The following is a 27,767-nucleotide window of genomic DNA, read 5'->3' as shown; positions in this document are numbered from 1 at the left end:
TAAAGTCCTTAGATTCTGGGCCTTTCACAAGTGATCATGTAGTATTTATTGCATATAACCTATGCACATTCCCTATACTCTGAATCATCTCTATGTGACACAACACATACAAGCTCAAGGTTATGTACATGGTTGTTACACTGTTAGAAAATGCCTGTACGTGTTCAGTTACAATTTTTGGATTTATGATTAGGTGAATGGATGCATATGGAACGTGGTATACAAAGGGCCAACTGTTCACACCCTTTCTGTATTCCCTCATAACTGCAAGATATTCTGCCTTGGCTGTGCTTCAAGGTTCACTTTACCTAACTAGATCCAGATTACAAAGGACAGCAGTTAATATCCTGCAACTATAATATGCCAGGCAATGCTTTCATGGTTTATAATATGACAACACCAGGCAAATCTTATATTCTCAACTTACTGATAGGGATAGTGAAACATAGAAAGTTATATAACTTATCCATGGCCACAGTGAGAGTAAGTTGCAGGAATGACGCTCAAGCCAGAGAGTCATGTTCTTCATCACCTTTCCTTGGCTACCGCCTGACAACCTTCCACATGGGCTGCTGGGGCTCTAGCCTTTAGATAAACTAGCCCCACAGGAAGCTGGATGGCGACTATCTTTGTCTTAAACTTACTGTGGTTAGTGATTAAAGTCTCCTCTCCACCCCTACCCCTTTATTACTGTTCCCGAGTCATGGCTTAGTCTACTGCTCAGGGGAGAGAGAAGCTGCACTTCTGTCTAGCTTCCCGCTGGCTCCAGCAAGGGTGGCAGAGTCACTGCCATTTTTATTTACCAAAAGACAGAAGACAGGCCACATCCCTCCATGATCCAGCTCAGTACTTTATTGCTGATGATATACTTCTCTAAGACATAAAAGTCCTTTCTAGGCTTTTTGTCGGGTACAGAAGAAACTTTGGACAAATGGCTAACTGTGGAGCCTATTGGCATGCCGAAGTGCAGGTTAACCTCCATACTCTCAGTTTAACAAATACCTGTCTATGGTGGCACCCTGACTCCTCCCAGCTCTTCTCACCCTGCCCCCCTACCCTAAACTTCTCCAGCTCATGGGCCTCCCTTCCCCCAGTTTCTCATTCCTATATAACCCTGCCATTCTGGCCACATGCTTGCTCTTTTGTCTTCCTTTCTTTGCTCTCTCTCTCTCTCTCTCTCTCTCTCTCTCTCTCTCTCGGTTCTCCTCTCTCTCCCCCTACCCTCCTCTCAGTCTGCTGGCCATAATTAGTCCATGCTTGGGACTCTTCCAGATGCTTACAGCTGCACTCTTCCTCATTTCTACAATAAAAACCTTCCCCTCAACCATACCTTTGAGTGGTCATGCCCTCACTTTATACACTTATCATATGGGCTTAGGACTTTGAAGTTAATTCTTGGGCATCAGTCTGCTTGAAATAGATGCCAATTATCTTACACATTTACTGCAGTGGACTGAGATTATACCTTGCTGGCCGCCATGGAGAAGTACTTGAAGGCAGTGGCATTATTTTGTGGTGCAGCAGTATTCCCCTCTAAGTACATCTATGGATAAAAAAAGAGGATGTAAATAGCAAAAGCATTTAAAAGTGATATAAATATTTTAAAACTAAATAGCAGTAATGATCACCAGAGCATTGTGTGTATAATAAATCCACAGAATTGCACATTTTAAAGTAGTACGCATTATCTTAGTTTTACTTCAAGTAAGAGAGCAATTAATGTCACCTACTACACACACACACACACACACACACACACACACACACACACACTAAAATGATGTTGCCCCAGGACACAAAAGTAATGGACCCTATTTGTGTTTTCTCATGTTTCTTGCATCTAAATCACAGTATGTAACATTTCTAGAAGCAGGATACTCATTCCCATGGTAACTAATGCAAATCAGCTACAGGGAGCCAAAGTAGCCTGGGGAGTGGAGAAAGCATCTCTTTATGGGAGAGAATAGCCCATCACAGGAGGCATAAGGGCTGATTTTGACTTTGCTTGGGGTAGAACTATTTCTCATTCCAGGGGTGTGGAAAAGAGACACCTACCTGACTGGGCCAGGGCCCGTAACAGTCTCTGATGAGATCTGACCTGTTATCTGTTGGGTCTAAGGGAAGCTCATGAGCTCATAGCTACTGTCTGCAGAGCTGTCCAGGCAAGGTGTATTCAAGGCTCTGAGTGCCTTGGAGAAAGGCTGTTGTTCTAATTGGCTTCTTCCTGTCACTTCAAGAGTACCACCCATTGGCTGCAGCTGAGTGCGTCTTCAGCTGCTGCTATAAAAGAGGTCTTCAAGTGTGGTCACACCTTACCCTGCATTCAACTGGCTGTGCTGGTCAATCCTTAGAGTGCGCAAACTTGTGTGCATGCATGTGTGCATGCTTGTTTGTGTGTGTTGGGAGGGGCATATTGCTAGCATGCATGCCACAGCAGGAGAATTTCGTTGAGTTGGTTCTTTCCATCCACCTTCATGTAGTTGCTGGTAATTGAGTTCAGATCACCAGGATTTCCCAGCAGATGTCTTGCCTGCAGAACAATCTTACTGGTCCCTGTACCTGGTCTCTCACTAAGACTGAGACTCAGTGATTCAGCTAGACTAGCTCGCCAATGATCTCCAAAGATCTACCTGTCTCTACCTATTCAGAACTGGGGTTACAGACCTCCATAACCATGATGGGCTTTTTTTTTTGCAGGGCGGGGCAGGAGATGGAGAAGGAAGCCCAGGTCTTCATGTTTGACAGTAAGCATTTTATGCATTGAGACATCTCCCAGTCCCCATGTTTCTTAGCTTTTCAAGAAATTTCAAGCACTGATGAACTAGAAGCATGTACCTTTCCTATAAATGCCATGGCATTTGCACTCCCAGCCTTTGCCGCCTTTAAAAAGTAGTATAGTGCCTTCTGGAGAGAAAAGGAACAGTATTATTGCCAGTCACAAATACATTCTACAAAATGATTTTCTGAACCAGATTCTATTCATTCAATATGCATTCAAAAATATTTATGAAATAACCACTTTAAGGCACTCTTCCAAGTGGTTATTTCAGTCATAAACCTAAAGAGTGGGAGAATATATATATATATATATTATATATATATATATATATATATATATGTGTGTGTGTGTGTGTGTGTGTGTGTGTGTGTGTGTGTGTGTGTCTGAAACAGGGTGAATATATATTATATTCATGTAAAAATATATAATAGAATGTAAAGACTTTTATTCTTCTCACATTTGGAAAATCTGGGTAGGCATGTGGCTTCATAATGAAAGATTAATCTTAGCTACAAATTTAAATAGTCCGGTATTTGGAAAAGTAGGCTTCGATGTACTTATTTTGAGACAGCTTGTACTACAGCTGGCAGAATCCTAATGTTTACAAGGCAGAATAAGGCCAGACACACCCAGATGCTTGCTGAGACCATGTCTTTGTGTAGAGGTTAGCTTCAAGACAATTTCTTCTGAATCAAAATGAAACAACAAAGTCTCTGATTTCTCTAAGAAATAAGATTAAACATTTTAGAATAATCTTAACTCTTACTGCTACATTCTCTAGGCATCATCTTGACTTTCTAGAAAATTCCTGAGAAATAAAAGTGACTAACCCTAAGAACAAGACCTATACACAACTCTTGGGTGTCACATTTGCACACAATGCATCTATTTGAATACAATGAATCAGTTTTTTACAGGTTGTAATTAGGGCTGGAGAGATGGTTCAGAGATTAAGACCATTGGATGCTCTTCCAGAGGTCCTGAGTTCAATTCCCAGCAACCAGTTTACGACTATCTATAATGGCGTCTGGTGTCCTCTCTTCTGGTGTGCAAGCATACAGAGACAGAATGTTGTATATATAACAAATAACAAACAAACAAACAAAAAACCAAGGTCCTGACTAGGTTAATGTGCAATGATCTACTCCCTCTCAAAGAGAAGAAAATGTTTAAGGAAGAAACATGGACAGTTCTATTATATGAAAATTGGCTCTACCAATGTTGCCATCTTATTTGAGAGCAACTTCCATATTGTCAAGTTAGTCTTCCATGTGAACCTAAGTGCAGATGTACCTTGCTGGACTTCATTGCCTCATCTCTTTCAGTCTTCATTTGTCCTTTGGAAAACTTGACTGATGTCTGCTACACGCCTATAGGTATATTAGGTACTATAGGTCACTCAGAAATGAACAAAATCATGGTCCCTTAGATTTCATATTGCTAAAAGATGCTATGCAGGCCATCAGCTGAAAAAAGACATCAGTGATAATCTATTGCTGACCTTGAATATTATAATAGTGACCTGCAAGTAACATTTCCCATTGGTGAAATAGTGGCATAATTAATGGGGATAACCAACACCTTTCTGATTGGATTTAAGGCCAGATCTACAGGAGAAAATTCATGGCTGATTCTGTTAACTTGATCAAAAGTCCACAGCTAGAGAGGTCATAGGCTCTAAGAGAAAACCTGTTACTTTCATTTTACTAAATGCCCATATTATCAAATTGCCTCCTAAATATTTATGTTTATATCCCCATAGATTAGTGCTGCTGTCAATCCTGGCCAGAGAAACTTCTTTTTGCAGTGAGTAACTGTTAATACAGAGACTCACGGTTGTCAAAGACGTGTGGATAAGTTATGGTTGAATGCTCAGCCCTAAATGGAACATCTAGATCATTCCCTATTCCCCACTCCCTACTCACATTGGCTCAAGGAACACTGTGGAAGAAAGATGGAAATAACGTATGGTATGAGCCTTAAGAATGGGGAGGAGTGCTGTGAAATGCTGTCTTGTGGACATGACATGGCTGTTTCACTTATGAGCCCACAGTGGCTATGGATACCTGCACAAGAACTATACTAGATCAGGCCAGTCAATATTACAGCATGGATGTCACAGGGCCTTATATGACCCCATTCCTGGTTGAGGAGCTATTGGTAGTTCAAAGTGCTAAGGAATAGAGTCAAGTTTCTTTGAGGGTTTGGCCACTGGTATGTTGGTAATAGCGCAGTGGATGGCGCCACAGCCATGAGACTGTAGGTAGTAGTAACTGGACTTAGTTTTATTTGTATATAGAAGAATTTCTAACTATATCTATCTATGCATATATGAAGAGGATGTGAGAGGGAGATGTATTAGGGGAAGAGATCTTGGGGAGAAGGGGAGAATGAAGTAGTTACGTTGAAGATACATTGAGTACATGTGTGAAAATATCAAAGATATTTAGAAAGTATTTTAACATAAAACATGATTCCTACATTTGCTACCTGACAATGATGCTGAGAAAAAAAATGAACATTTGTTAATAGCAATGAGTAGGTAAGGAGATAAAAGGAATGGTCCCAAATAATTATATGGGTAGAGAATGAGAGAGTTAATATAGAGTGTACTATTTCCTATCAAGTGTTTGTATGTCTTTTCTTTCTAAATTCTCATACTATCATTATAAGGAAGACATTATTAATATATGTTCTCATTTAGTGACATCTAAAGTCATACACCCAGCATATATATTCCATAAGAGGACTGAATACAGTGTCTGTGTTCTTGGAACTCTGCCTTTATGGTATAAAGGGGAAGGCCAAAGTAATAGAAGCCTCACTATATTGAGGCCATCAGAAACTAGGGGAGTGTCAAGAGAAAGGGAGTCTGCTTTCCTTTTGGAATGCCTAAGCTGTCTGAAAAAATATCTCTGTTCATTGTGGCCAGAATAGAATACCCCAAATCTAGGGCTTGTAAAGGTAAATGGAGGCTATGGCTCTGACTACTAAACTAAGGATTTAATTTTGTTAGAAAATAAACATCATTAGAGATTTACAATCATTGTGAAATCTTGAAGCTAAAAATCTCTGGACTAACCTAAGTGTTAGATAGGAAAAAAAACTATTAAAACTATGTATGATTTTCCAAATTAAAAAAAAAAAAAACGCTGGTTTTTGAAAAAGGGCTTTTTGTATGGATGCTCTTTCTATCCAAATACTAATCATACTAACCAGGCCTGGCCCTGCTTGGGTTGTGAGACCTGGAAAGATTGGGTACATTCAAGTTGGTATTGTCATAGACTGTGGGCCAGAGCTAAGCATACACCCAAATAATTGTGTTGTTTGTACAAGTCACATTGTCTCTAGGTTTGATTTCCTCATTTAGATTCTCTTCTGTGTTCTCCAGGTACCTTGTTCTGTCCCCATAATGTCATTCACCTGTCAATTTATCTGTTTGTCTCCTTCAATGTTGGGTCCTCCGTCCTTAACACAGTGTCATATTTTAAGCATGCATACATAGTTTTAAAATGAATGAATATTTATGAATCTTTAAAACAAGGGACCTGGACTTTAGTCTTTACAGAACATCTTGGCCTAAGTATTATGGTCCTAAAATCATTTCAAAATCCAGTTTAGTAATTTGGCTCTCAATTAGTTTGCAGCAGAAAGTTCTGGGAAAAAAGTTTCATTCTGGAAAAAAGATAACTTGGACTTTTAAGAGGAAACAATCTAATCAGAAGCAAATAAAAGTCCTAGAGTTCCCAATCCTTGAACAATATGATTCCCATAAAGTTCATGAGACTTGGCAGCTTCTCACACAGTACTTAATGATCCCAGTGTCATGGCCTACTCTATTTCACTGCTGTGAGTCTTTTATTTCACTGTCATCATGGCTTACTTCACTCCGGTGTTGTAGCTTATTCTACTCCAGTATTGTGGTTTTCTTTACTTCACTGTCTTTGCCTACTTGGAACTTCAGTTCTCTTTTTTAAATTCATCAGTTCTGATGTGATTGCTTCTACTGTGTGATTGTTTCTATTCTAAAAAAAATTTATTATTATTAATAGTTTTAGAGACAGGGTTTCTCTGTGTATCTCTGGTTGTCCTGGAACTCACTCTGCAGACTAGGATGGCCTCAAACTCAGAGATCCACCTGCCTCTGCCTCCCTAGTGTTAAGACTAAACGTATGCACCACCACATCTAGCTGTAAAAATGTATTTAACATCACACGAAATTGCCATGCAAGTGGATACACATATGTAAAACCAAATTATTGCTCTCAAGAATTTTGATGGGTGGAGGCATAGTTCAATTTGTAGAGTGCTTGGGCTTACCCAGCTTACACAAAACCTTGGTTTGATCTCTAGTACTGCATAAACTGGATGCAGTAGGAGATGGAGGTACTTAGGAGATGGAGGCAGGATAATCAGAAGGTTAAGGTCAGTTCTCTAATGATTTTGAGGTCAGCCTTGACTACATAAGATCATACAAAAAACAAACAAAACAGAATAATTATCCACCCAGCCATCCATGTATCCTCTAAATACTCATTGAGCAGAGCCAACGATGTAGCTCAGTTGGTAGAGTGACTGCTTAGTATGTACAAGGCCTTGGATTCAATGCCCAGCATCACATAAACATGCCTGTAATCTCAGCACTCAGGAGGTGGAAGGAGGAAGATCAGAAGTTCAAAGTCATCTTTGGCTATACAGTGAGTTTGAGGCCACGTATCTGGGATATGTAAGACCTTACCTTGAAGAAAATTACTGAGCACTTATGAATTGTTCATTCTACAATGTACATTTTAATCATGATAGATCTTACTGCCAATGGCAGATTATAGTTTAAAGTTATATTGACAGTTACTTTCTTTCTCAGTAGAATAATGGTTTATTCACAGCTAATGGTGTGTTGTTATGAAAAATAGCATGCCTCAGACATTGTGTTAGGTAAAGTTTCATTGTTTAAACTTCTCCCCTCTTGTAACTGTGACTTTTTATTGGCTCTAAGAAAATCCCTAATTTAATTAGTTTGTAACATTTTCTCTACAATGAAATGTGAAAGAAGTGCATTATTCTGAAAACATTTACGAACACTTCCTTTATCCAAGGCTCTGTAGATCATTCTGGAAAGGGGCATTAGTTCTTTCTCTATACTGGGTAGCAGAGAGGATAATGCAGTTGCTCTTAGGGTTGATATCATTCCTCTGCCAGTTTTTAACTTAATTATGCTGCATCCACTTTAACAATATGCACCCAAGTTGTCAGCTTTCCTAATCCAATTCATTCTGAGCTTTTATATTTTAATAATGCAAATGAAATTAGAATATGAGTATAGAAAAATCAAGATAATGTAATCAAGAATCGTACATACACAATTTCTAATAATTAGAAATTTGGTCATGGAGGGACCAAATTGTTCCCTATGATAACAAATTCTGAGAGAAATTAATTCAATCAAGTAGCAAGCAGTGATGGGAGAAAGGCAGGATAGTTATTCCTGGGCATTTTGATATTTAATTTGCTGGCCAGCAAACCAGAGCATCACATTTAAAATGAGCTGTGTAGTAATAATTTCTTCAGTGGACTGAAACACCAGACTGGCTGGAGTGGTGCTTTTCATGATGAGAGGCATCACCCCATGTGTACGTTACTAGCATCCATTCATTGAACATATATTTATTGAGTGCACTATTCCAAGTAGAAGACAAACTAGTGAGCAATAGAAACAAGCACATAAATTCCATTATGGGCACAGACAGCAATAAAGGCCAATAGAATGAAGGGAGTTACTTATGTGTGCTGTGTGGAAAATAAATGGTGTGGGAGTATAAGTAGTGGAACACTAGAGTTACCTAGAAAATTCTCTCTGAGGAGGTGAGACTCAAAGGACAAGAAGGCAAATATGGAGGAGCTCCTCAGCAGCCTCTTAAGAGTCTTTTTGTTCTTTCATCTTTCCCTCTTCCCTGTGGCTAACTAACTGAGCATAAGCAAGCCAGGCTTAAGGTTTGAGATATTTGGATGGATTTCCACATATATTCAGTGTCATTAGACTGAGGGGTAGAAAGAACCATCCTGAGCCTGTCTGAAAGAGTGCCTGCCTACTAGAAAAGTTCTGGAATCAAACTCATGATCTTAGGGTCTCTGGATGGGAAAAATGAGGCCCAGGCCAATTATTGGAAAGTCAGAAATGGAGGAAACCTGAGTGAGCATGCCTTTCTGTATTCTTACTCTAGAAACAGGGAACAGATTTTAGAGGTTATATTGTGGGAATGGTGCAAAAAGAAATGATATTTATTAGAAATAACACATGTTTTCAATGCTCAAAGCCTGCATTCAGTTTTGCTTCTTTATTTTTGAAGATTTATTTTTATGTATAAGTGTTTTGCCTGCATGTATGCCTGTGTACCAGGCACAGAAGGAAGCCAGAAGAGAGTGTCAGATCTTTTGGAACTGGAGCTGTAAACGGTTGTGAGCCACCATGTGGGTGCTGGGAACTGAACCTGGGTCCTCTGTCCTCTTTAACTGCTGAGCTGTTACACAGGCCTTCAAATTATGCTTCTTAAATATACTTATTTCCAGCTCTGAGATGTGAAACAGTTTGTTTTATCTCTACAGAGTAGTCTTTTCATGTATAAAGCACACTTTAAAAAGTCTCTTTCAGCAGCTGCTTGAAAGCCTGAGATGGGTCCTCATAACGCCTGGTTCCTGACTGCTGACACTACAGCCTTGGGATCCTTCAGAGCCACTCAGGAGGGCTTGTATTTCATGGGAGTTAAGCTGGCTCCTGTTCCTTTCAAGTGTTCACATTGTGTATGGCTGACTGACAGTACTTGTGTGTGTGTGTGTGTGTGTGTGTGTGTGTGTGTGTGTGTGTGTGTGTGTGTGTAGGGTGTTCTATAGAAAGGCTGTTGCCATTCTTAAGCCAATCAAAGCTCCCGTTTATTTATTTTTATTTGAATTATAAAGAAGATTGTTTTACATGTCAATCCCAGTTCCCACTCCTCCCTCCTGCCCTGCCCCCCCCCCCCAAATAATACCCTACCTATCACATACCATTTCTGCTCCCCAGGGAGAGTGAGTCCCTCCATAGGGGGTCATCAGAGTCTATCATATCCTTTGGGATAGGGCCTAGGCGCACCCCCATGTGTCTTGGCTCAGGGAGTATCCCTCTATGTGGATTGGGCTCCCAAAGTCCACACCTATGCTAGGGATAAGTACTGAACTACTATAGGAGGTCCCGTAGATTTCCGAAAGCTCCCGTTTATAACAAATGAGGAAATGTTCCCAGTTACGTACCCTATGACTAACCTCTTTTGTAGGCTAAAGCCAGATACTGGAGCAATCTTATGAACACAGACCTTCCAGCCAAGGCGCCAACACAGTGTTCACAATTAGGTTTTAAAAGCCCTGGAAGCCTTTGTTTCAGCTACCCTGGGATGCATATGCTTATGCGAATTGCTACCTACTTTATGAAATTAACTTTGACATTTATCTAATGTTTACCATCTCTCATATAAAAGAGAAAATAATAGTACCAAAGACATACATAAAATAACAATACTAAGTAAAATGAAAAGAAATAACAGATCCTCTTTTTAATGTAACCATCTTATAAAGGGGTGATTTCTGTCCCTTAGGCTGTTAGGTTTATGTTGAGACAGAGTTTGCATTCCTTTGAGAAAACGAGCACATGGCTCCTAGAAAAATGACAAAAAAAAATTTGCGACATCATCTTTTGGAAAGGATCCTTTGAATCCTCAGGTCTGTGGTGATTGACCCCTTAAAACCACAGTCAGAATCTAGGGCAGAGCTTAGCCTGCAATGTGGCATCTTCCCTATGTAGGTTAGGCTTATTTATTCTTTTTCCCCCACTATGTATTTGGAGAGTTAATTAGGCCTCTAACTCACCACAACAAGGTAAGATCAAGCACAGTGATTAAATGTCTCACAAAATTACAGAGATGCTTAATTTAAGTTACAGTTAAAAGCAGTCTGATTCGTGACCTAGCCAAACCACAAAAATTAGGTCTTCAGGCAATTTAGCAGAAATTTCCCATGAGGACTTTCTGCAACTGGCCTTTGGTGGTGGGGAAAGTTTAAGGATAGCGAATCAGGGCATTCTCCATTCAGGGTCTGTATAGGCACAGGGAGTTCTTGGCCCTGGTTGTGCCTCAGAAATTGCTTTGTGCCTGAAGGCAGGTTGGGAAAATGCACCTGCAGGTGTACTCCCTTTTCCTCAGAAGCTAGCATGGGCGTCTGACCAGAGTAGCCGCTGTGGGCTCCCCACTGCTTGTCCACTCCCCACTTTTGCTTTTCACTGGGTGCTCAGCTTCCCTCACCGTGACCGTTCTCCCCTATAGGGCTGAAGTTTGAGATCAACTTACATAGTAATCCTGGTCTAGGCCTTTCCTCCCAATGAGATGTAACTGTCCAAGAGATACCTGGAAATGATGATTTTTTTTGAAAACGGTTTTAGCAGCAATGTTAATTTAGATAAAATAGCATTTATTTGTTGATTTTATTGTAGTGCATTGCTTCAATTTGGTGTTATTGGCAAGCTTTGAAAGAGGCAGGGAACATTCCAGTCTCTGTCTTTTATAACATGATCAGTGGCTATTAGGTGCATGGCTTCCTTCGTAGCAGAAAGCCACTGGCTGGTGTATGGTAAGGTCCAGGTTCATGTCTCACTAAGATCACATAGGTGCTGTCCTATTCCCACCCTGCATCCTCAGGATTCCATCTACATTAATGCCAACATTGGAGGTACTATTTTCCCATAACTAAAACCTAGGATTTTAAAACGTGAAATTTCTAGGCAGAAATGCAAAACCACCACCACCAGCACCGCCACCATCTTGCTATCACTATACCTACTACTTCTTGAATAAGCCCCCAAAACTGTTGGTAGCAAGGGGACAAAACAGAAGTGGGGCAGAGAGAAGAGGGCACCTCCCCTGCTTCACATTCAAAGTAGGGTGTTGATGATCCCCCTGGCATAACTCAGAAGGTAATTGGCATGTTCTAAGAATGTGGTCTTTTCTGTGTGCATTACTTGTATCTGAACATCTCCTCTTTCTGCCAAGAACTTATAGTACTGGTATATGTCCCAATCCAAAATCTCACTGTTGGAGCTCAGATTTTCAGGTCTCTCGGTTAGTCTCACTTTTTCCACTGGAATACCTTCACTTTTTTCCAATTTGTCAGCGACTGTGAATAGAAACAACCCAGAAAATGGAACACTTGGGCTGCAAGAAGTAGCAGTTAACTTTGAGAAACACGGTTAGACTCATTCTGCTCAAATTGTGTGGGAATCTGGTCTGCTGACTGGGAAAAACCATAGGAAACAGGGACTTGCTGGTTTTGTTTATTTGGATCTAAAAAACAGTGGGGGAAAAAGCCTGTACTTGCTTTTGAAACTCATATAAATAGTATCAGCATAGACTCCTGTGAGAATATGGGCAAGGGGCTATCAGCACAAGCATAGACTCTTGTGAGGATATGCGTGAGGGGATTTGAGTAGAGGATTTAAAGGGGCACCCATTGATCCCCCTGGGCTAACTTTTTCTGGGATGGGCATTACAATGTAAGAATAAGGGCTACTCAATTATTCCCTGTAGATAGTCTGAGAATAAATACAAAGATACATATGCTTGAATATTCCTAACAAAATGTACCATTTGAAATATATACACAGCAATTCCATTATCATTAAGCATTATGAGAATGATCTTGTCATAAGTAGTAGTAGAAAATCCAACAGTATTTTCTTCAAACCCTTTCTTTTTCCAGATGTCTAAGATACATGTTTAGATGTTATTCTGAATACACTAGTTAACCTAGTGGGTGCAATTCACTTCTAGGAAGACTTATTAAGAACAGTATATAATCTCTCTGAGTGATGTTACAGTGTGACATACAACTATGAAGAGCCTCTAGGAACATAGACTACCCCCATGTTCTATTTTTGTAGACAGAAATTGGGTGGTAGAACAACGACTGTTTGAACTGCGGAGTGATCCCTCCTGTGTGTGTCTTTTATTTGTTTCATTAGAATTTCTCTCTCTCTCTCTCTCTCTCTCTCTCTCTCTCTCTCTCTCTCTCTCTCCCTCCCTTTTTTTCTTTTGTTTGAGACAAGGTTTCTCTGTGTAGCTTTGTAGACCAGGGTGGTCTCGAACTCACAGAAATCTGCCTGCCTCTGCCTCCCAAATGCTGGGTTTAAAGGTGTGTGCCACCACTGCCCGGCCTTAGAATTTCTTTTTCATTGTCACTTTTTTATTTTTTGAGACAGGGTCTCCTTATATAGCTCTGGTTAGCCTCAAACTTGAAGTGCCCCGTCTCTGTTTCTGTATCCCAAATACAGAGATTACATACTGTGGTGGTTTGAAAGAAGTGAGTGGCACTATTAGGAGGTGTGGCCTTGCTAGAGTAGGTGTGGCCTTATTGGAGGAAGTGTGTCATTGTGGGGTCATGCTTTGAGACCTCCCATGCTCAAGCACATAGTCTCCTTCTGCTGCCTCAGAATCAAAATGTAAAACTCTCAGCTCCTTCTTCAACACCACGTCTGTCTGCATGCGGCCATGCTGTTCACCAGGATGATAATGGACTAAACTTTTAAAACTGTAAGCCAGTCCCAATTAAATGTTATCCTGTATAAGAGATGAGGTGGTCTAAACACTAAGTTAGACTAAACACTGACTAAGATAAGGCTCATACCACCATGCCCCCATTAGGAACTTTTTAACAAGTCATCCAACATTATTTGGGTTAGGGAGTTCACTTAATATTTGTTTAAGAGACAAATATTATAGCAAGGCATAGTGGTACACAGCTTTAATCCCAGCTATCAGGATATAGAGGCAGGTGGATCTTTGTGAGTTCCAGACCAGCCTGGTTCTACATAGGAGATTTCAAGCCAGTCAAGGCTATATGCAATGAGACCTTGTCTCAAAAAACCCCAACCAACCTACCACTACCCCCCTGCCCCCACGCAAAGAGTTATGAGAATTACTCACTATAATCTGCCACTTTCTTGTAATGATTTAGGGCAACTTCACAATTTTGTAGAACATTGATTCCTGACAAATATCTGTACCCCTAAAGCACAAGCATATATATGTGTTAATATTCAGACAATGTTATAATTATAATACATCTATTTTGGTCTAAGAATATTTACAAACCAGAATCATCTGGGACATCATGCTTCCTCCAGCACTTCCAAAGGTATAATATATCAGTGCCTATGATACAAGAAATACAATTATATTGATTTCCTAAATCTGGAATTCAAGTCAAGCAGTGTTTCTTCATTCCTACCCCAGTAATGAACCAAAAGCCATCCAAAATATGCCCAGAGTTTCCATCTGTTCCGTTAAGATGGTTTCCATTTACTGGGAGTAACCAGAGTGTAGAGTTTGTGATAAAGGCATGGCATGTGGTATTTCATTTTATCACCTTAAAATCCTATTAAGTAGATGGTATCTATCTTCAATAAAGAACTTGATACATGAGACTTTAAGAAGTTTGTGGTGGATTGCTAAATTTCTCTGTTGAGTGGGTACTTTCAATACCACAGTAGAATGAGCCTCTTTAAGAATAAATTCTACTAAATAAAAATAAATTTTGTTTCAGAAAAAAATTCTGTTGACTTTACCTTGGCTTGATCATATTCCATTCCTATTCCATAAGAAGATAAAAATCCTAATGCCTAAAGGGCAAAAGAAAACACAAAACTGAGCCAGTCAATTCACTTCATCTATCTATCTATCTATCTATCTATCTATCTATCTATCTATCTATCTATCTATTATCTATCTATTCTTTCTGTATTTATTTATTAGATTCATTTATTTTATTTGCCTGCATGAATCTATGTTCATCATGTGTGTGCCTGGTATCCTCAGAGGTCAAAAGAGAGTCACTGAAATCCTTGGAGCTGGAGTTAGAGATGGCTGTGAACCTGGGTGACAGGTTCAAGTCATCACCCCTAGCTTTTTATGTGGGTTCTGGAATTTGGAACCCAGATCCTTATGTTTACAGAGCAAGCACTTCCAGAACTGAGCCATAATCTGAGTCCTGTGTAGATTTTGTGATTAGGAAATTGACTCTAGAAGTTTTCTTTTCCCCTCGAAAGCACAGTAATTCTACCACATTCGTGAAATTGCTGTCTTTTACATGATCTGCACACAGATAAAAAACCTCTGACTCTAAACGTCTCCTCCACGTTCTTCACCGGGCTTAGAAAGCTTCCGTTAAGAAGGTTCACCTTGCACACTCATTGCAAGTGGAAAGCCTGGCAAGTCCTCTCCACATGGCAATATGTGTATTTTTTTTTCAACATGTGTATTTGAAATGGTTAAATCGGCTCTTTTTAAGGATGCCACTAGCCAATTTTAGATTTAAACAATTTCTTGCAACTCCTGGCAACTTCTGATTCTGCTCAGTTTAGAATCTGGTTCAATTATGTAGAAATTTGACAGTAAACATACTGACCTTTAAAGAGAAGGTGTCATTTGGATTTTTATTTGAAGACTCTCTACCGAGAGTACATCGTTTTGGGCAGGGCTCAGCAAACATGTTGGTCTGGTCCTTTGGAAAAACTGTAAACTGGTGAAGTTGTGAAGTAAAGCTGGTATTAAATGTCTACTCTGTGATGGGGAGGGACATTTCTCTATATAAAGCTTGCTGAAAAGAAAAGGACCGGAGCATGTATCACCATTGTGTCATCAAAGCAGGGTCATACTCCCTCCCTCTTCAGCAGAGTAATAACAGTGAATGAAGGGTTCTGCATCTAGTTCATTTCTATTGTTTTTAATGCTGCTTACAGCATCCAGGACAATAGGAGAAGCTGAAAGGCGTTAAGGCTTGGCACACTGGAATGTGCCAAGTACTGTCCTTTCCTTTGTGCTTGGGCATTGTCATCTAACTGCTCCATAACCATCAGCTTTTAGTGGGTTTCGTGTTTTCTTTTTTGAGATAAGGATAAGATGAAATTTGGTGGATTGCAAAATGATTAAATCTTAACCCAAGAAAGAGACATATTGTGAGCTGACAGAAGAGTGTAGCAGTTTTGAAGGTCGAATTCTGCACACTGACTTGCTCAGAAGACTTGATTTTGAATTCTGCCGGTTTTTGTATGGTACTTAACACAGGGTTAAATGCCTGGGATTTACTGTGAAGGCTTTAGCATAATGGATATTTTACTGTATTTTAAAGTAAATTACTCAGGGTCTGTAATGACAATTTAAAAATCAAATATTTCTGTGTGCTTTTTCTAAGAAATTATTAAAGGAGGAGGAAGATTAAGCAATTTGCCTCTAATTACCGTACAAAGCTGGGAAGCTTTGTGATTTTTACTTTTGGCTCAAACCACATGCCAAAGCAAAGTGTGAATCAGTTCTAATGAGTAACTCAGACACTCCTAATATAAGGCCATTAACATCAAAAACACCCAACAGAAGCCTCGAATCATCTAAGTGATTATTAGATTGATACTAGAGATGATGTTTCAGGCTTAGCACAGTGCTAATGACTATAGTCCTTCCAGGAAACACTTCAACTCTTCAAATTTGAAATAAATGAGGAGTATGTGGAGCCATTGCCATTGAGATATAATTATTTTCAAATCACAGAACACAGTAAAACATCACTCATGTCTTTCTCCTTTATACATCAACTGTAGTTATTTTTATATGATAGAGAGGATTTTCATATAATCTGCGGTAAAACTGTTTTGAATTGTATAGCCAAAGAAGTGTATACATTTAAGTCCAATAACTTTAAAATATTTACATTGTGTGTGTGTGTGTGTGTGTGTGTGTGTGTGTGTGTGTGTGTGTGTGTGTGTGACAATAAGCATGTGGCCTTCAAAGGACAACTCCTGGGAGTCAGCGATCTCCTTTTACCAAGTTGGTAGGCCGATCAAACTCAGATTTCAGGCTACACACAAGCACCTTTTCCTGCTGAGTCATTTTCATGGAGACAATATATAGTTCCTGTCTTTTGGAAGGTACTAATTCTTTGTTAATCACCTAAGCAGACTGTCTTTAGAGTCTTAATTACTTCTGTTGTTGCCCTTCAAGAATTTTCTTCAGTTTATTTGGATTTTTAAAAGTTGGGTCTTTCTGAGATCTGTGACACCCCCAGTTCTCTATTGTTTTCCAGAATTTCAGATTGTTTTCCCTTTCCCTCAGACATCACACACACACACACACACACACACACACACACACACACACACACACACATATATATATATATATATATATATTATTTGGTCACATTTCCAGGTTTTTTATGTGCATTTCTGTGTGACATTGTTCTCCCAGTTCCCAGAAACATTTCTGACAATCCAGACAGTGTTCCTAGATTATGGTAGCTCAAACAGCAGGCAACAAAGATGCGCCTGGCCAACCCTATTAGAGAGCTGTTGTCAGGATGGTCTGTGGCACAAAATCTCTTCAACTGGCTGTTCTTTGTACAATGAATGAATGAATGAATGAATGAATGAATGAGTAAATCAATTCCTAGGGAAGTTGCTAGAGGTAACAATGATAGATATAGCTTTAGTTCAGCATCAAGTTCAGCTGTAGTCCTGGAGACTTCCTGCTCATCCATATGCAAATGATTTGTTTCCTAGTCCATATGAAGTCAGCCTGAAGATTAACCGAGTCCAGGATGTCAGAGATGGTGGAAATGGGCTTTAGTAGAGGACTTTTACCAAACAATATTATAACTTGGCACATTTCAACAGTATGACAAATTTGCTTATCAGGTCAACACATATTCCCTCTTCTGGTCTTCTTGAGACCAAAGACACACATGCTGGACAGATAACCCCATTTTTACATATGAGAAAATTGAGACTCAGAGAAGACACATAATAGGGAGGGGGCAGTGTTGGAACCAATGTATAAAACAAAGATTGGCTGACCTAAGACAGAGATGTTGAAGTGAACATTGTCACACACCAGTATGCTTTAATGCCATTTAACATTTGCTAAGGATTCTTGCAGATATTATTTACTTCTTCCAACAGCTTTGTGAAGAGAGCACATTATTACCAATCTTTTTAGGTTTGAGAAAACTGAGGTTTTGAGACATAACTTCTTTAGCGATACCAAAAGTGAAGACAAGATGGAAAGGCTATTGGGATGCAGAACCCAGAGCCACATATGATTGCACATGGCCTGGGAACTCCTCCTTTGCTACCTTACTGTGTACCATGTTTCCTAAAGTTTCCCATCACTTCTCTATAAAAAGATGATCATGGCAATTTATGGCCAGTGGTTGCCATTTAGAGCTGTCTCCTCTGCTACTAGGTTTGCCCTAGAAAATTATTTTCTGATTAACTCTAAAGCCAATGGCAAGCAATTAGACTGTAGTCTGATTGACTTAATTTATATGTGCATTGAAAATAAGGAAAGGAATTAGGTAATATAAATGGTAGGGACATCCAAAGCTTCATATTTTTGATTAACTGAACTCTGAGATTTAACAATTCTTGTATTTTATTAACGTTCACAAATCTGTCTACTGCATTCTTTTATATTAATTGCAAGAATTCTGTGGCAATAAACACCATATCTACCAACATCAATTAAGATCATATGGATCTTCAAATAATTACATTGATCTGTATGTATTTACATAGAAAGATATCCATGGTATAGTAAGTGAATAGAGAGCCAGCTAAGGAACAGCAAATATGTGCGGTCTCATTAAAATAAAAAACTATATGTAGTACAAAAGTTTTAGAAGTAAAATAGTGGGGGCAATATTTTTATAGATTCCTTCTGCCAAACTGAAACTGTGTCTTTTAACAGTCACTTCTCTCTCTCTCTCTCTCTCTCTCTCTCTCTCTCTCTCTCTCTCTCTCTCTCATGACCATGATATTCTAGGCATGGAATTGAATATCCCACAATAACCCCATTAAGCCATTCACTAATAATTAATTACTAATTCATTCACCTTGCATTTTTTTTTGTCTCAGACACTTTGCTAAATGTCAGAGATACACTACTGAACAGGGTGCAGTGTCCAATGTTTTATAATTATTTTAACTTAATAGATGTAGACTTAGAGAGTTTGCCCTATCCATCATGAGTATTTTGTTCAACTTCTGGTTCAACTAAGCATACAGACCTACAGGATCCATATGGACTTCACTTGCTACCACTCTTATTCTGGAGAGAATGGTGCAAGTGAACCCCAGTGTGTGCCACTGGGTAAATGTCAAGCCTTCCTTACAGTGTATACAATCTTCTAAGGAGCTGTTATCCCAGATACCACAGATGCAAGGAGATGAGACCTATATATGGAAGATGTGAAAACCATCTTTGTGTAAATGCTTCACCCCCACATAATAACTCCACAAGTACAGATAAAGGGTTCTCACTAAAAGATTTGCCATCATCAGGTTCAATAGTTCATTATGGTTTCTTCTCCTCCAAAGGCAGTTTGCCATTCAGAGGCCATTTCCATCATAAGTCATGCTCAGTAAAGACATAGTTAAAAATTTATTCTTATCAGGTTACCTGGGAAACAGAACTGGAGTGTGAACCAAAGGTCAAATTCTCGTGCATAAGAAGGGGAAAGGGTTTTTGTTCAATAAGTAGCTTATTCACTAAGCAAGCATAATAGTGTATTCAAACTTAATCCGACTCCATGCCTAGTTCCTGTACTGCACTGGATGAGAACAAGAAAGGTCTCTAGTGTGCACCTTTTAGGTGACCTTACTTTTGTCTTCATATGCTCTGAATTCTCATATTTTTAGTTTTTTGTTAATGCTGGTGAATTTTATTTGTGAGTCAGACAAAACCTTTTCATAAAACACTATAGCAACATAAAACATGCCTTAACTTTAAATTAAGTAGTTGAAACAAAATAATGTGTGCAGTTGGATATAATTAGGGTGGTGTAAAAAGAGAGCTGCATAGAGCAAGAGGACCAGTGAAAATACATAGTAGTCCTCTTAACAGCTGAGCCAGGGGATTGATTCCCGAAGGTCTTTGTCTTTATTCTCTCACTACCTCCCACGTCTCTCTTGCTATGTAGATAAGAATGACTGTGAACTCTGCTCCTCCTGCCACCAAGCCCTGTTTTATACAATGCTGGAGCTCAAACTCAAGGCTTCGTTAGTGCCAGGAAAGCACACTATCAACTGAGCTAAATCCCAGCACTAATTTTTCTGATTTTTTAAAATGAAATGATTATTTTATTCATAAAACACATTTATGAAAATAGAAAAAGAAATGCACTTAGCTTATAAAACATTTGAAATTAAAATTCAGGCAAACATTACCTTAAGAATAGACTTTGTTCCAGATTTCTTTGTAAAGATGAACGAATTCTATTTGTGCTTTAACAGTGTTTGGATTCAGAGGTCTTGTGTCAAAATATACACAAGAATAGATGGGGAGATAGATTAGAGAGCAGTTCTGCTCTGCTCTGTGAACTAGAGCAATTTATCCTGAGTTGTTGCTGTACTCCAGCCTGGACACCATTTCAGTGCGTTCTGGGTGGCCATAGGTCTGGCTCTATGTAGTAGGATGGGGGTATTATTTCTTTTCCCCTTTCATATGTTTGTGTTAACTGAGGATGTAACTATTGAAAAAATTCACTGTTTTTTCAAAACTCACATTTTGAGCTTTGTATGATCCTTCTTTAGCCAAGAACTCATATAGCTGGATAGCTGCTGTTATATTTTGCATGCCGAAATTTCCAAATAGCAAAGCATCAGCCATTTTTTCCATAGCTTTCAAATTTCCCATGTCAGCTGCTCTGGCAAAGAGTATGTAGGCTCTGTTTTGAGAATGTAAAGTCAGGAAGTTGATTCACAAAGATAACATTTCTGCTCCCTCCTTCATACCCCTCTCTAGTGGGTAAACTGTAGTTGTCATTATTAGTAATGATGCAGCTTGGCTGAAATACATTACACTTCTATACCAATAATTCTTTCCCTTCTATGCCAATCAAAGATTGAAATTTCAAAGATGTCTGACAAACTATGAAGCCACTAAAAATGAGATATTTATATAATATATACCATGTATCAAGACTACATTCCAACTAAAATGAAAAATTAAAGACTTATTCTAAAGCTGAGCTCTTCCATGGTCTCTTCCATTATTAATAAGTATTTGTTTTATAAGATAAATTTCAAAAGATACAATAATTATCATAATTGAAATGTCACATCTAGAAAATCTGTGTGACAAGAATGGTGATAAATTTATATTCTAAAATAATCTTTAAAAGCAGAGCTAATTCTTCAACACAGCAAAGGCAGACTGTTTAGAAAAATAACAGTCCAATCACACTTTAATGGGTAGGGTTTTAGCATCTAAGTGCTGGGTTCAAGTTTTGACCCCCTACTTCTTTGTCCTTTCTGCAGCCATAACCCTGGGAATATTGTAGCACCTACTCAAGGCTTCTGTGAGATTACCCTGTGTCATGCTTAGCATAGTGCCTTATTTAGCTAGTACTGTTAGGATGATCTCATTGATTAAAATTTTTATAGCATAGTAATTGTTCTATAATTAGGGGGTAAATGGTGTGAAATTTTAATGGTTAAAATATAGATATTATAAGATTGTCTTACACTGCATTTCCTATTAAAAGTCACCTGATCTGTATTGTATGTAGTGTCAGAAGGTATAACAAGACCCAAAGACATCTCAGAGGCAGAAAGTGTTTGGGGGTTTGTTCTTACTTTTACAAAATTTTTTGGTAGTGTAAGACCAAAAAGCATTACCCATAATTTATGATCTTGGTTCAAATATAGGAACACACACACACACACACACACACACACACACGCACGCACGCACGCACGCACGCACGCACGCACGCACGCACGCACGCACGCACGCACCAGTCTTTGATTCCAATTTACAACCACACATACACACACACACACACACACACACACACACACACACACACACACACACCAGTCTTCGATTCCAATTTACAACAACCAAGAGAGTTAATTTTATTGCACAGCCTATCTATACTGATGTTAAGGGAAGTTGTTATAGTTGCTAGTTGGCTAGTAGAATAGGCTGAGGAAAAAGATCCTCAGGCAGAGAGATCCAGTTAGGCATTGGAGTTCTGGCTGTCAAAATAGAGGGTCTGTACTCCAGTGGACAAAACTGGAGGCCAGAATATGAAGAAAGAAATCAATCATAGTCAAAGGAAGTTAAGATTCTGCAAAGCAAAGGGCTGAGGAAGAGGTCTCAAAGGTCAATGTGATGACTTAATCTTGATTTTCAACTTGACTAGATTTAGAATCACCATGGAAACATATCTCCGGGTGACTCTATGAGAGTGTTTTCTGAAAGGCTTAAGTAAAGGTTGAAACCCCATCCTGAATGAGAGTGGTACCATCCAATAGGCTAGGGATCTGGACTGAATAAAAAGGAGAAAGCAAGCTTAATGAACATCAGCATCTGTCTCTTTGCTTCTTGACTGTGAACACAATGTGACCAGTTGTCTCGTGGTCCTGCTGTGTGATGTGACCTCAAGTTGTAACTCCCAATAAAGCCTTCTTTAAGTTGTTTTGTTAGATATTTTGTCATAGCTATGAGAAGTGCAACTGATACAGAAAAATGTGTACTAATGTGTGAGGTTATTGATATGGTAAAGACTATGTGACTTATGATCTTTTAGAACTTCTTTGTGGGAGGAATATGCAAGAGTTGGGAAATATGTGCTAGAGAAGTTCTAGAATGCTATGAGCAAGCTTGATGAGCCATTCTGGTGGGAGTGTGGAAGACCTGGATACTGAGTGCACTATCATATATAAGAGAGCATTCATGTTATATTTTGTCTTCATTTTGCCCATGTTCTTAATTTGGGTGACACAGAATTCAAAAAGTTCATTTGGTTGATGTAATTTTATGTCAGGATCATGTTTAGGTTGTGGTATGGCTACATCTCAGTTCTCTTATTTAGATGAGCAATGAGAGAGAGAGAGAGAAAATGAGAGAGAGAGAAAGAGAGAGAGAGAGAGAGAGAGAGAGAGAGAGAGAGAGAGAGAGAGAGAGAGAACAGAAAAATATGAAAAGCAAGGAGCTTGGTAAGGAAAGGATTGGTGGGAGCAAAAGAATTATGAACAGAGATGGTTTGGACAAAGCATCTGAAAGTATTAAAGAGATTAGTATTGTTAGAAATCTCACACTCTTCACTGGTATAATAAAAAAGGTCCCAGAGGTCAAGTTGCCACTCAATAAAGGATCTAACTTGTGGAAGTAAAAATTCATCTGGAAGGAGAGAGCCTGGGCCAGATCAACAGGTTAGCATTAAACCTGATGACCTGAGTTCAATCCCTAAGACCCTCATGGTGGAAAGAGAGAACTGACCTCTCTCTACACAAGTGCTATGACACACAATAAATAAAGAATAAATACAATTTTTGATTAATAAATGGAAGGAGAGAGCTTGAACTGAGAATGTCACTAAAGAGATTCCTTGTTAGAAAACAACCACCTATGGCAGTGTTTCCTCTGGGGCAGCACACAGGGCCCACTCCCACTGTGTCCAAGAGGACCAGCCTGTATCTTAAACCAGCAGCAGAACTTGGCAGTGTTGCTCATGCAATACTGATTTTTCAGGCATAAAGATGAAAGAATGAAGGAATCATAGAGGCTTTTGCTAAGGCTAGGGACTGAAGCCAGGCAATGTATTGCAGGGTCAGATTCCCTATGAAAAAGCTAAGATGTTAAAACATGAAGGTGGGCAGATAAATCCCATGTTTTAGTGGATACCCAAAGATATTGGAGATGTCATGAATGTAGAATGTCCACTGAGGAAAGCAGCAGGCATGGAATACAACCAAAAAAGACTGTGTCTGGGGTAGGTGGCAAAGCTGGAGGACTGCCCAATACCACTGGAGCTTACATTACTCAGTCACAAGCCCCAAATGCTGGCTTTTCCCTGATGGGTTTCAGTCTTGCTTTGATCTGATCTTTTCTTGGTATGCCCTCATCTCTCCTTTTGGAATGAAATATGGCATTGTATAGTAGGAACATACAGTGTGATTTTTTTTAATTTTACAGTGACTCTGTTGAGTTTCCGAAGAGACTTTGAAGTTTGGATTTTTGAGCAGCTGACAACTTTTGAAGACTTTTAGCAGTTGACTAAGTGCATTTTTCATTATGAGATAAACACGAGACTTTAGGGACCAGGGATGGAATGTTATTCTTTAAAAGTGGTGTGTCTGTGTGGCAAATTGACAAGAGGTGGACATGTGATAATCTTGTCAGACTGATGCAATAGAAACACCTCTGGTGTCTTTGAGAGTGTTTCCAGAAAGATTGAATTGAGGACAGAGACCCACCCTGAGTATAGGTGCAGCCATCACACCGGCTGGGCTCCTATACTGAATAAAAGTGGGAAAGGCAACTGACCGCCAGCATTCATCTCTCCCTGGTTCCTGATTGGTGACCAGGTGCCTCACAGTCCTGCTGCATCACTTCTTGCCATTATGGACTATACCCTTGAACTATGACCCCAAATAAACCCTTGAATTGCCTTTTCTTTGTCACATCAATGAGAAAAGTAACTAATGTACTTGATAAAGACAAATGTCTGGGACCAAGGATAGATACCAGGAAGAGAGCCTGACAATTGGGATACAGTCACCTCACCTGCTGCTATGAAACCCTGTAGCCTACTGGACTGAGAAGGGTACCAGCATAGACCAGGGAAAAGAAACCTGAAATGGGGCATTCCATGCTTGAACAGGGTAGGCATTATAGCTTTCTTATGAGGAAAGTCCAAAGTCATAAAACAGATACCAGAAACAGTACCCAGGACCAGAGAAGTTGTTTTTGGTTAGGAAAGATTAAGAGCTGGCCTGAAGTTCCCAAGAGGAAAAAAAGTAGGAGAATCTGGGTAACATGGACAGACACAATAAACTGAGCAGCTGGCATCACCTGTAAGGGTTCTGGCACTGGCTACTGAGAGGGATGCTAGAGCAGGAGTGTCTAAATGCTTCTCCAGGCTCACCAGTAACTTACTGTGGAGAGCAGCTTGTCTTCATCCCTTCTTTCTGTCAGGAAGTAAGTAGCTCTTACTGAAGGACCAACCCTAAAAAGAATGCATTCAGAATGTCGATGTGGACAAGCTGAAAGGCTTAGTGCCATTTCAATTATGCCATCCCTATCCTGGTAAGTGGCAAAACAAGGAGGTGGGCTGGGGAATTGAATGATTCCCCTTTCTTTGACGGGATACACAGTATTCTTCTCTCTATTTTCATGCATCTTAGATATGAATATACAGGTGTGCTCGACTTAATTAAGGACAGAATGTGTTATCCTAATGTATAAAAACTTTTGCTAAGCATTCCCATAAATTCCTGGGATGTCTAGCTTTGAGCTTTGAGCAACTCTGGTTTTCTGTTTTTCATTGCTCAGCAGGGTCACCTCTGCTTCTGTGAAAATGAGCTGCTCTTCTGTCACTCTTTGGGTGGGGACTGGGTCAGGATAGCCTGGGTAAGAATAGCCTAAAAGCTCCTACGCTGATGGGAGAGGTGCCCTCAGGGCTGCATTTTCCCCTGGTTTTTTTTTTTTTTTTATGCCTGACAGCAAGGATCCCTTCTATGTTATGTTAAGTGGAACAGCTACTTGGGAACTTCTAAGAGTGTTTTTGCATTAGCAGACCAAATTCAGAGTAACCCTGGGCTTGAGAGGCAATACCTAGTGGGCTTCTTCTCTCTAGGCACTCTCATGCTACAGGCTGAGAAAACTACCCCCAGTTTTTGTTCTTTTTAAGAGAGAGAGAGTGTGTGTGTGTGTGTGTGTGTGTGTGTGTGTGAGAGAGAGAGAGAGAGAGAGAGAGAGAGAGAGAGAGTGTGTGTGTGTGTGTGTGTGTGTGTTACTATAAGTCTTTCCACCAAGCTGCCCAAGCCCTGCTGCCATGTGGGCGCTTTCCTCCAGGCTGCCTAGCCTGCTGCCATATTAAGGCCCCAAGTAAAACACAGAGACTTATATTAGGTACAAATGCTGCTTGGCCAATGACTAGGATTTCTCATCTGCTAGCTCAGTCTTAATTATCATAAATCTATATATTTTATAAGACTTATCTTATAGAGACGCCTTCTGCTGGTACCCTCCCTTGCTGGCTGATCACGTGGTGACTCCAGAGAAGAGACCACGAGGAAGAGAGAGAATGACTTCCTTCTTGTCCTTGCTTATACATGAGTCTGCCTGCTATGACACTTCCTGCCTGGAACTCTACTACATTTCCCAGAACCCTCCTTGACTCCTAGTCTCATCTAACTTGCTGCCTCAATGGCCAAACAGTACTTTATTTATCATCCAATAAGACAAACACATACACAGAATCACTTCCACCGTCATGTGTGTGTATTGTTGTTGTAAATGTATATGTACACATGCAGGTGTGTGTGCATGTTGAGGCCTGATGTTGATGATATTGTGTGTCTTCCTTTGTTATCCTCTAAATTATTTCTTGACATAGGTCTTTTGTTGAGCTCTTAGAACCACTTAGCTAATCTGGATGCCAGGGACTTTGGGGATGTTTGTCCCCACCCCCAATGCTAGGGTGACAGATGTAGAACTCCATGCCTGGCTTTTACATAGGTGCTTAGGATTCAAACTCAGGTAGGTTCTTGTGCTCATGTGGCAGGCATTCCATAGACTGTTGTCTCCCTACCCCCACTCCCAATGCTTGAAAGGGAAAAATGAAGTACCACTTAACCTTGTGAAACTCATCTGCGGACAAAACAATAGCATATACAGTAAAGTGCTTTGAAATCCATAAGGTCTATATGAATACTCAGGTAGAATAAAGCATGCTAAACACAAACATTTTATTTCATTTAAAATTTCTCATAAATTAGAGTAAAAAGTATTTTTGCTGAATGCTTCTATAAGTCACTTAGGTCTGCATTTTGCTTCATGGAAAGGCATACCAGTCTCATACAAGCCTTTTCCTTGTTAAGGGTGATAATTTTGGGAATCCATAAATAATCATTGAACCCTTTTAAAAGCAAAAGCTGATGAACAAGATAAACTTCTTTATTATTACAATAAGGTTTTAGTAATAGACTAGATTTTCTGATTGCCTTTTTTTTCCCACCTGAAAATTTAACTTGGCTAAAGGAACTTGATACTTACTCCATTTTCTGTTTTTGGCTTTTAGACTCCTGGAACATCTTGTTGCCCATCTTAAATAGCTCATCTCCTTTATCTGTGATACTTTTCTTGTCTTGCTTTTTGTCTATATTGGGAGAAAGGGAAAAACCAATATTATTTCTATTTTTAAATTTCAAGAAACAATGTGCTGACGCTGTGCTAGCATTTTGTTTTGAGTTTTACTACTTATTTGTCAAGTGTTTGCATTTCAATTAGATCATTTGGAATTATTCCCAGCTCTGGACCTGAAAGGTAGAGGAAAGAGATGCTACCAATGGAAGGAGAGGTGTTCTCTGCCTAAGAAAAGGATGTGGGCTTCTGTGAGCAGAAGGTTAGAGATCTCTTGGTGCACCCTAGACAGAGGTAGGACCTTAGGTGCTGTGTTCTTAGTCCTGGCTGTCAATGCCGCCCTTGTCTGTGCCATTTGGTGCGTATACTTAGAGCTCTGACATTCTACAAGAACATGGGCCAGGTATCTCCAGGATGACCAGAAGAGGCATAGGAGCTGAAGTGACAATTTTCTTGGGATTTTTCTTTGTGTACGGCTTCTGCCACTCCTTAAAACTTTCTTGAGGTTCTGGGAAAGATACATATACTATCAGTAATAGCTTGCTCATTTATGTGGGAACCCAGCATCAGTCTTACAGACTTAAGAAAAATAAAGAAATGGTATTTTTCTAACATTTGTGCAACACTAATTTTTTTAAAAACACTATTACTTGGTTTACTGATAAGGGAAGCTAATTGGTCAGACTCCTAATTCCCCTTGCTTCAATTCTCTCTCTCTCTCTCTCTCTCTCTCTCTCTCTCTCTCTCTCTCTCTCTCTCTCTCTCTCTCT

At 39.6% G+C, this 27,767-nt stretch overlaps 1 protein-coding gene across 1 annotated transcript in view; it reads right to left on the bottom strand.

Annotated features, from left to right (window-relative positions):
* Nucleotides 1–27,005, bottom strand: part of Sel1l2 (SEL1L2 adaptor subunit of ERAD E3 ligase) — a 47,570-nt gene extending 20,565 nt beyond the window's left edge. Inside the window, exons 1-9 of the mRNA XM_027420975.1 lie at nucleotides 26,911–27,005; nucleotides 20,407–20,569; nucleotides 14,421–14,474; nucleotides 13,948–14,007; nucleotides 13,780–13,861; nucleotides 11,820–11,974; nucleotides 11,152–11,208; nucleotides 2,836–2,904; nucleotides 1,466–1,543 (exon numbers count right to left, since the gene is read on the bottom strand). Coding sequence (XP_027276776.1) covers nucleotides 1,466–1,543; nucleotides 2,836–2,904; nucleotides 11,152–11,208; nucleotides 11,820–11,974; nucleotides 13,780–13,861; nucleotides 13,948–14,007; nucleotides 14,421–14,474; nucleotides 20,407–20,569; nucleotides 26,911–26,960 — 768 coding nt within the window. The 5' untranslated portion in view covers nucleotides 26,961–27,005. The remainder of the gene's footprint in view (nucleotides 1–1,465; nucleotides 1,544–2,835; nucleotides 2,905–11,151; nucleotides 11,209–11,819; nucleotides 11,975–13,779; nucleotides 13,862–13,947; nucleotides 14,008–14,420; nucleotides 14,475–20,406; nucleotides 20,570–26,910) is intronic.
* Between the last annotated feature and the right edge of the window lie 762 nt (nucleotides 27,006–27,767).

This window comes from Cricetulus griseus, chromosome 6 (assembly GCF_003668045.3).
Source record: "Cricetulus griseus strain 17A/GY chromosome 6, alternate assembly CriGri-PICRH-1.0, whole genome shotgun sequence".
NCBI classification, from domain to species: Eukaryota; Metazoa; Chordata; class Mammalia; order Rodentia; family Cricetidae; genus Cricetulus; species Cricetulus griseus.
Note: the sequence above shows the minus strand (reverse complement) of the source record. Positions and strands in the feature narration are given on the sequence as shown.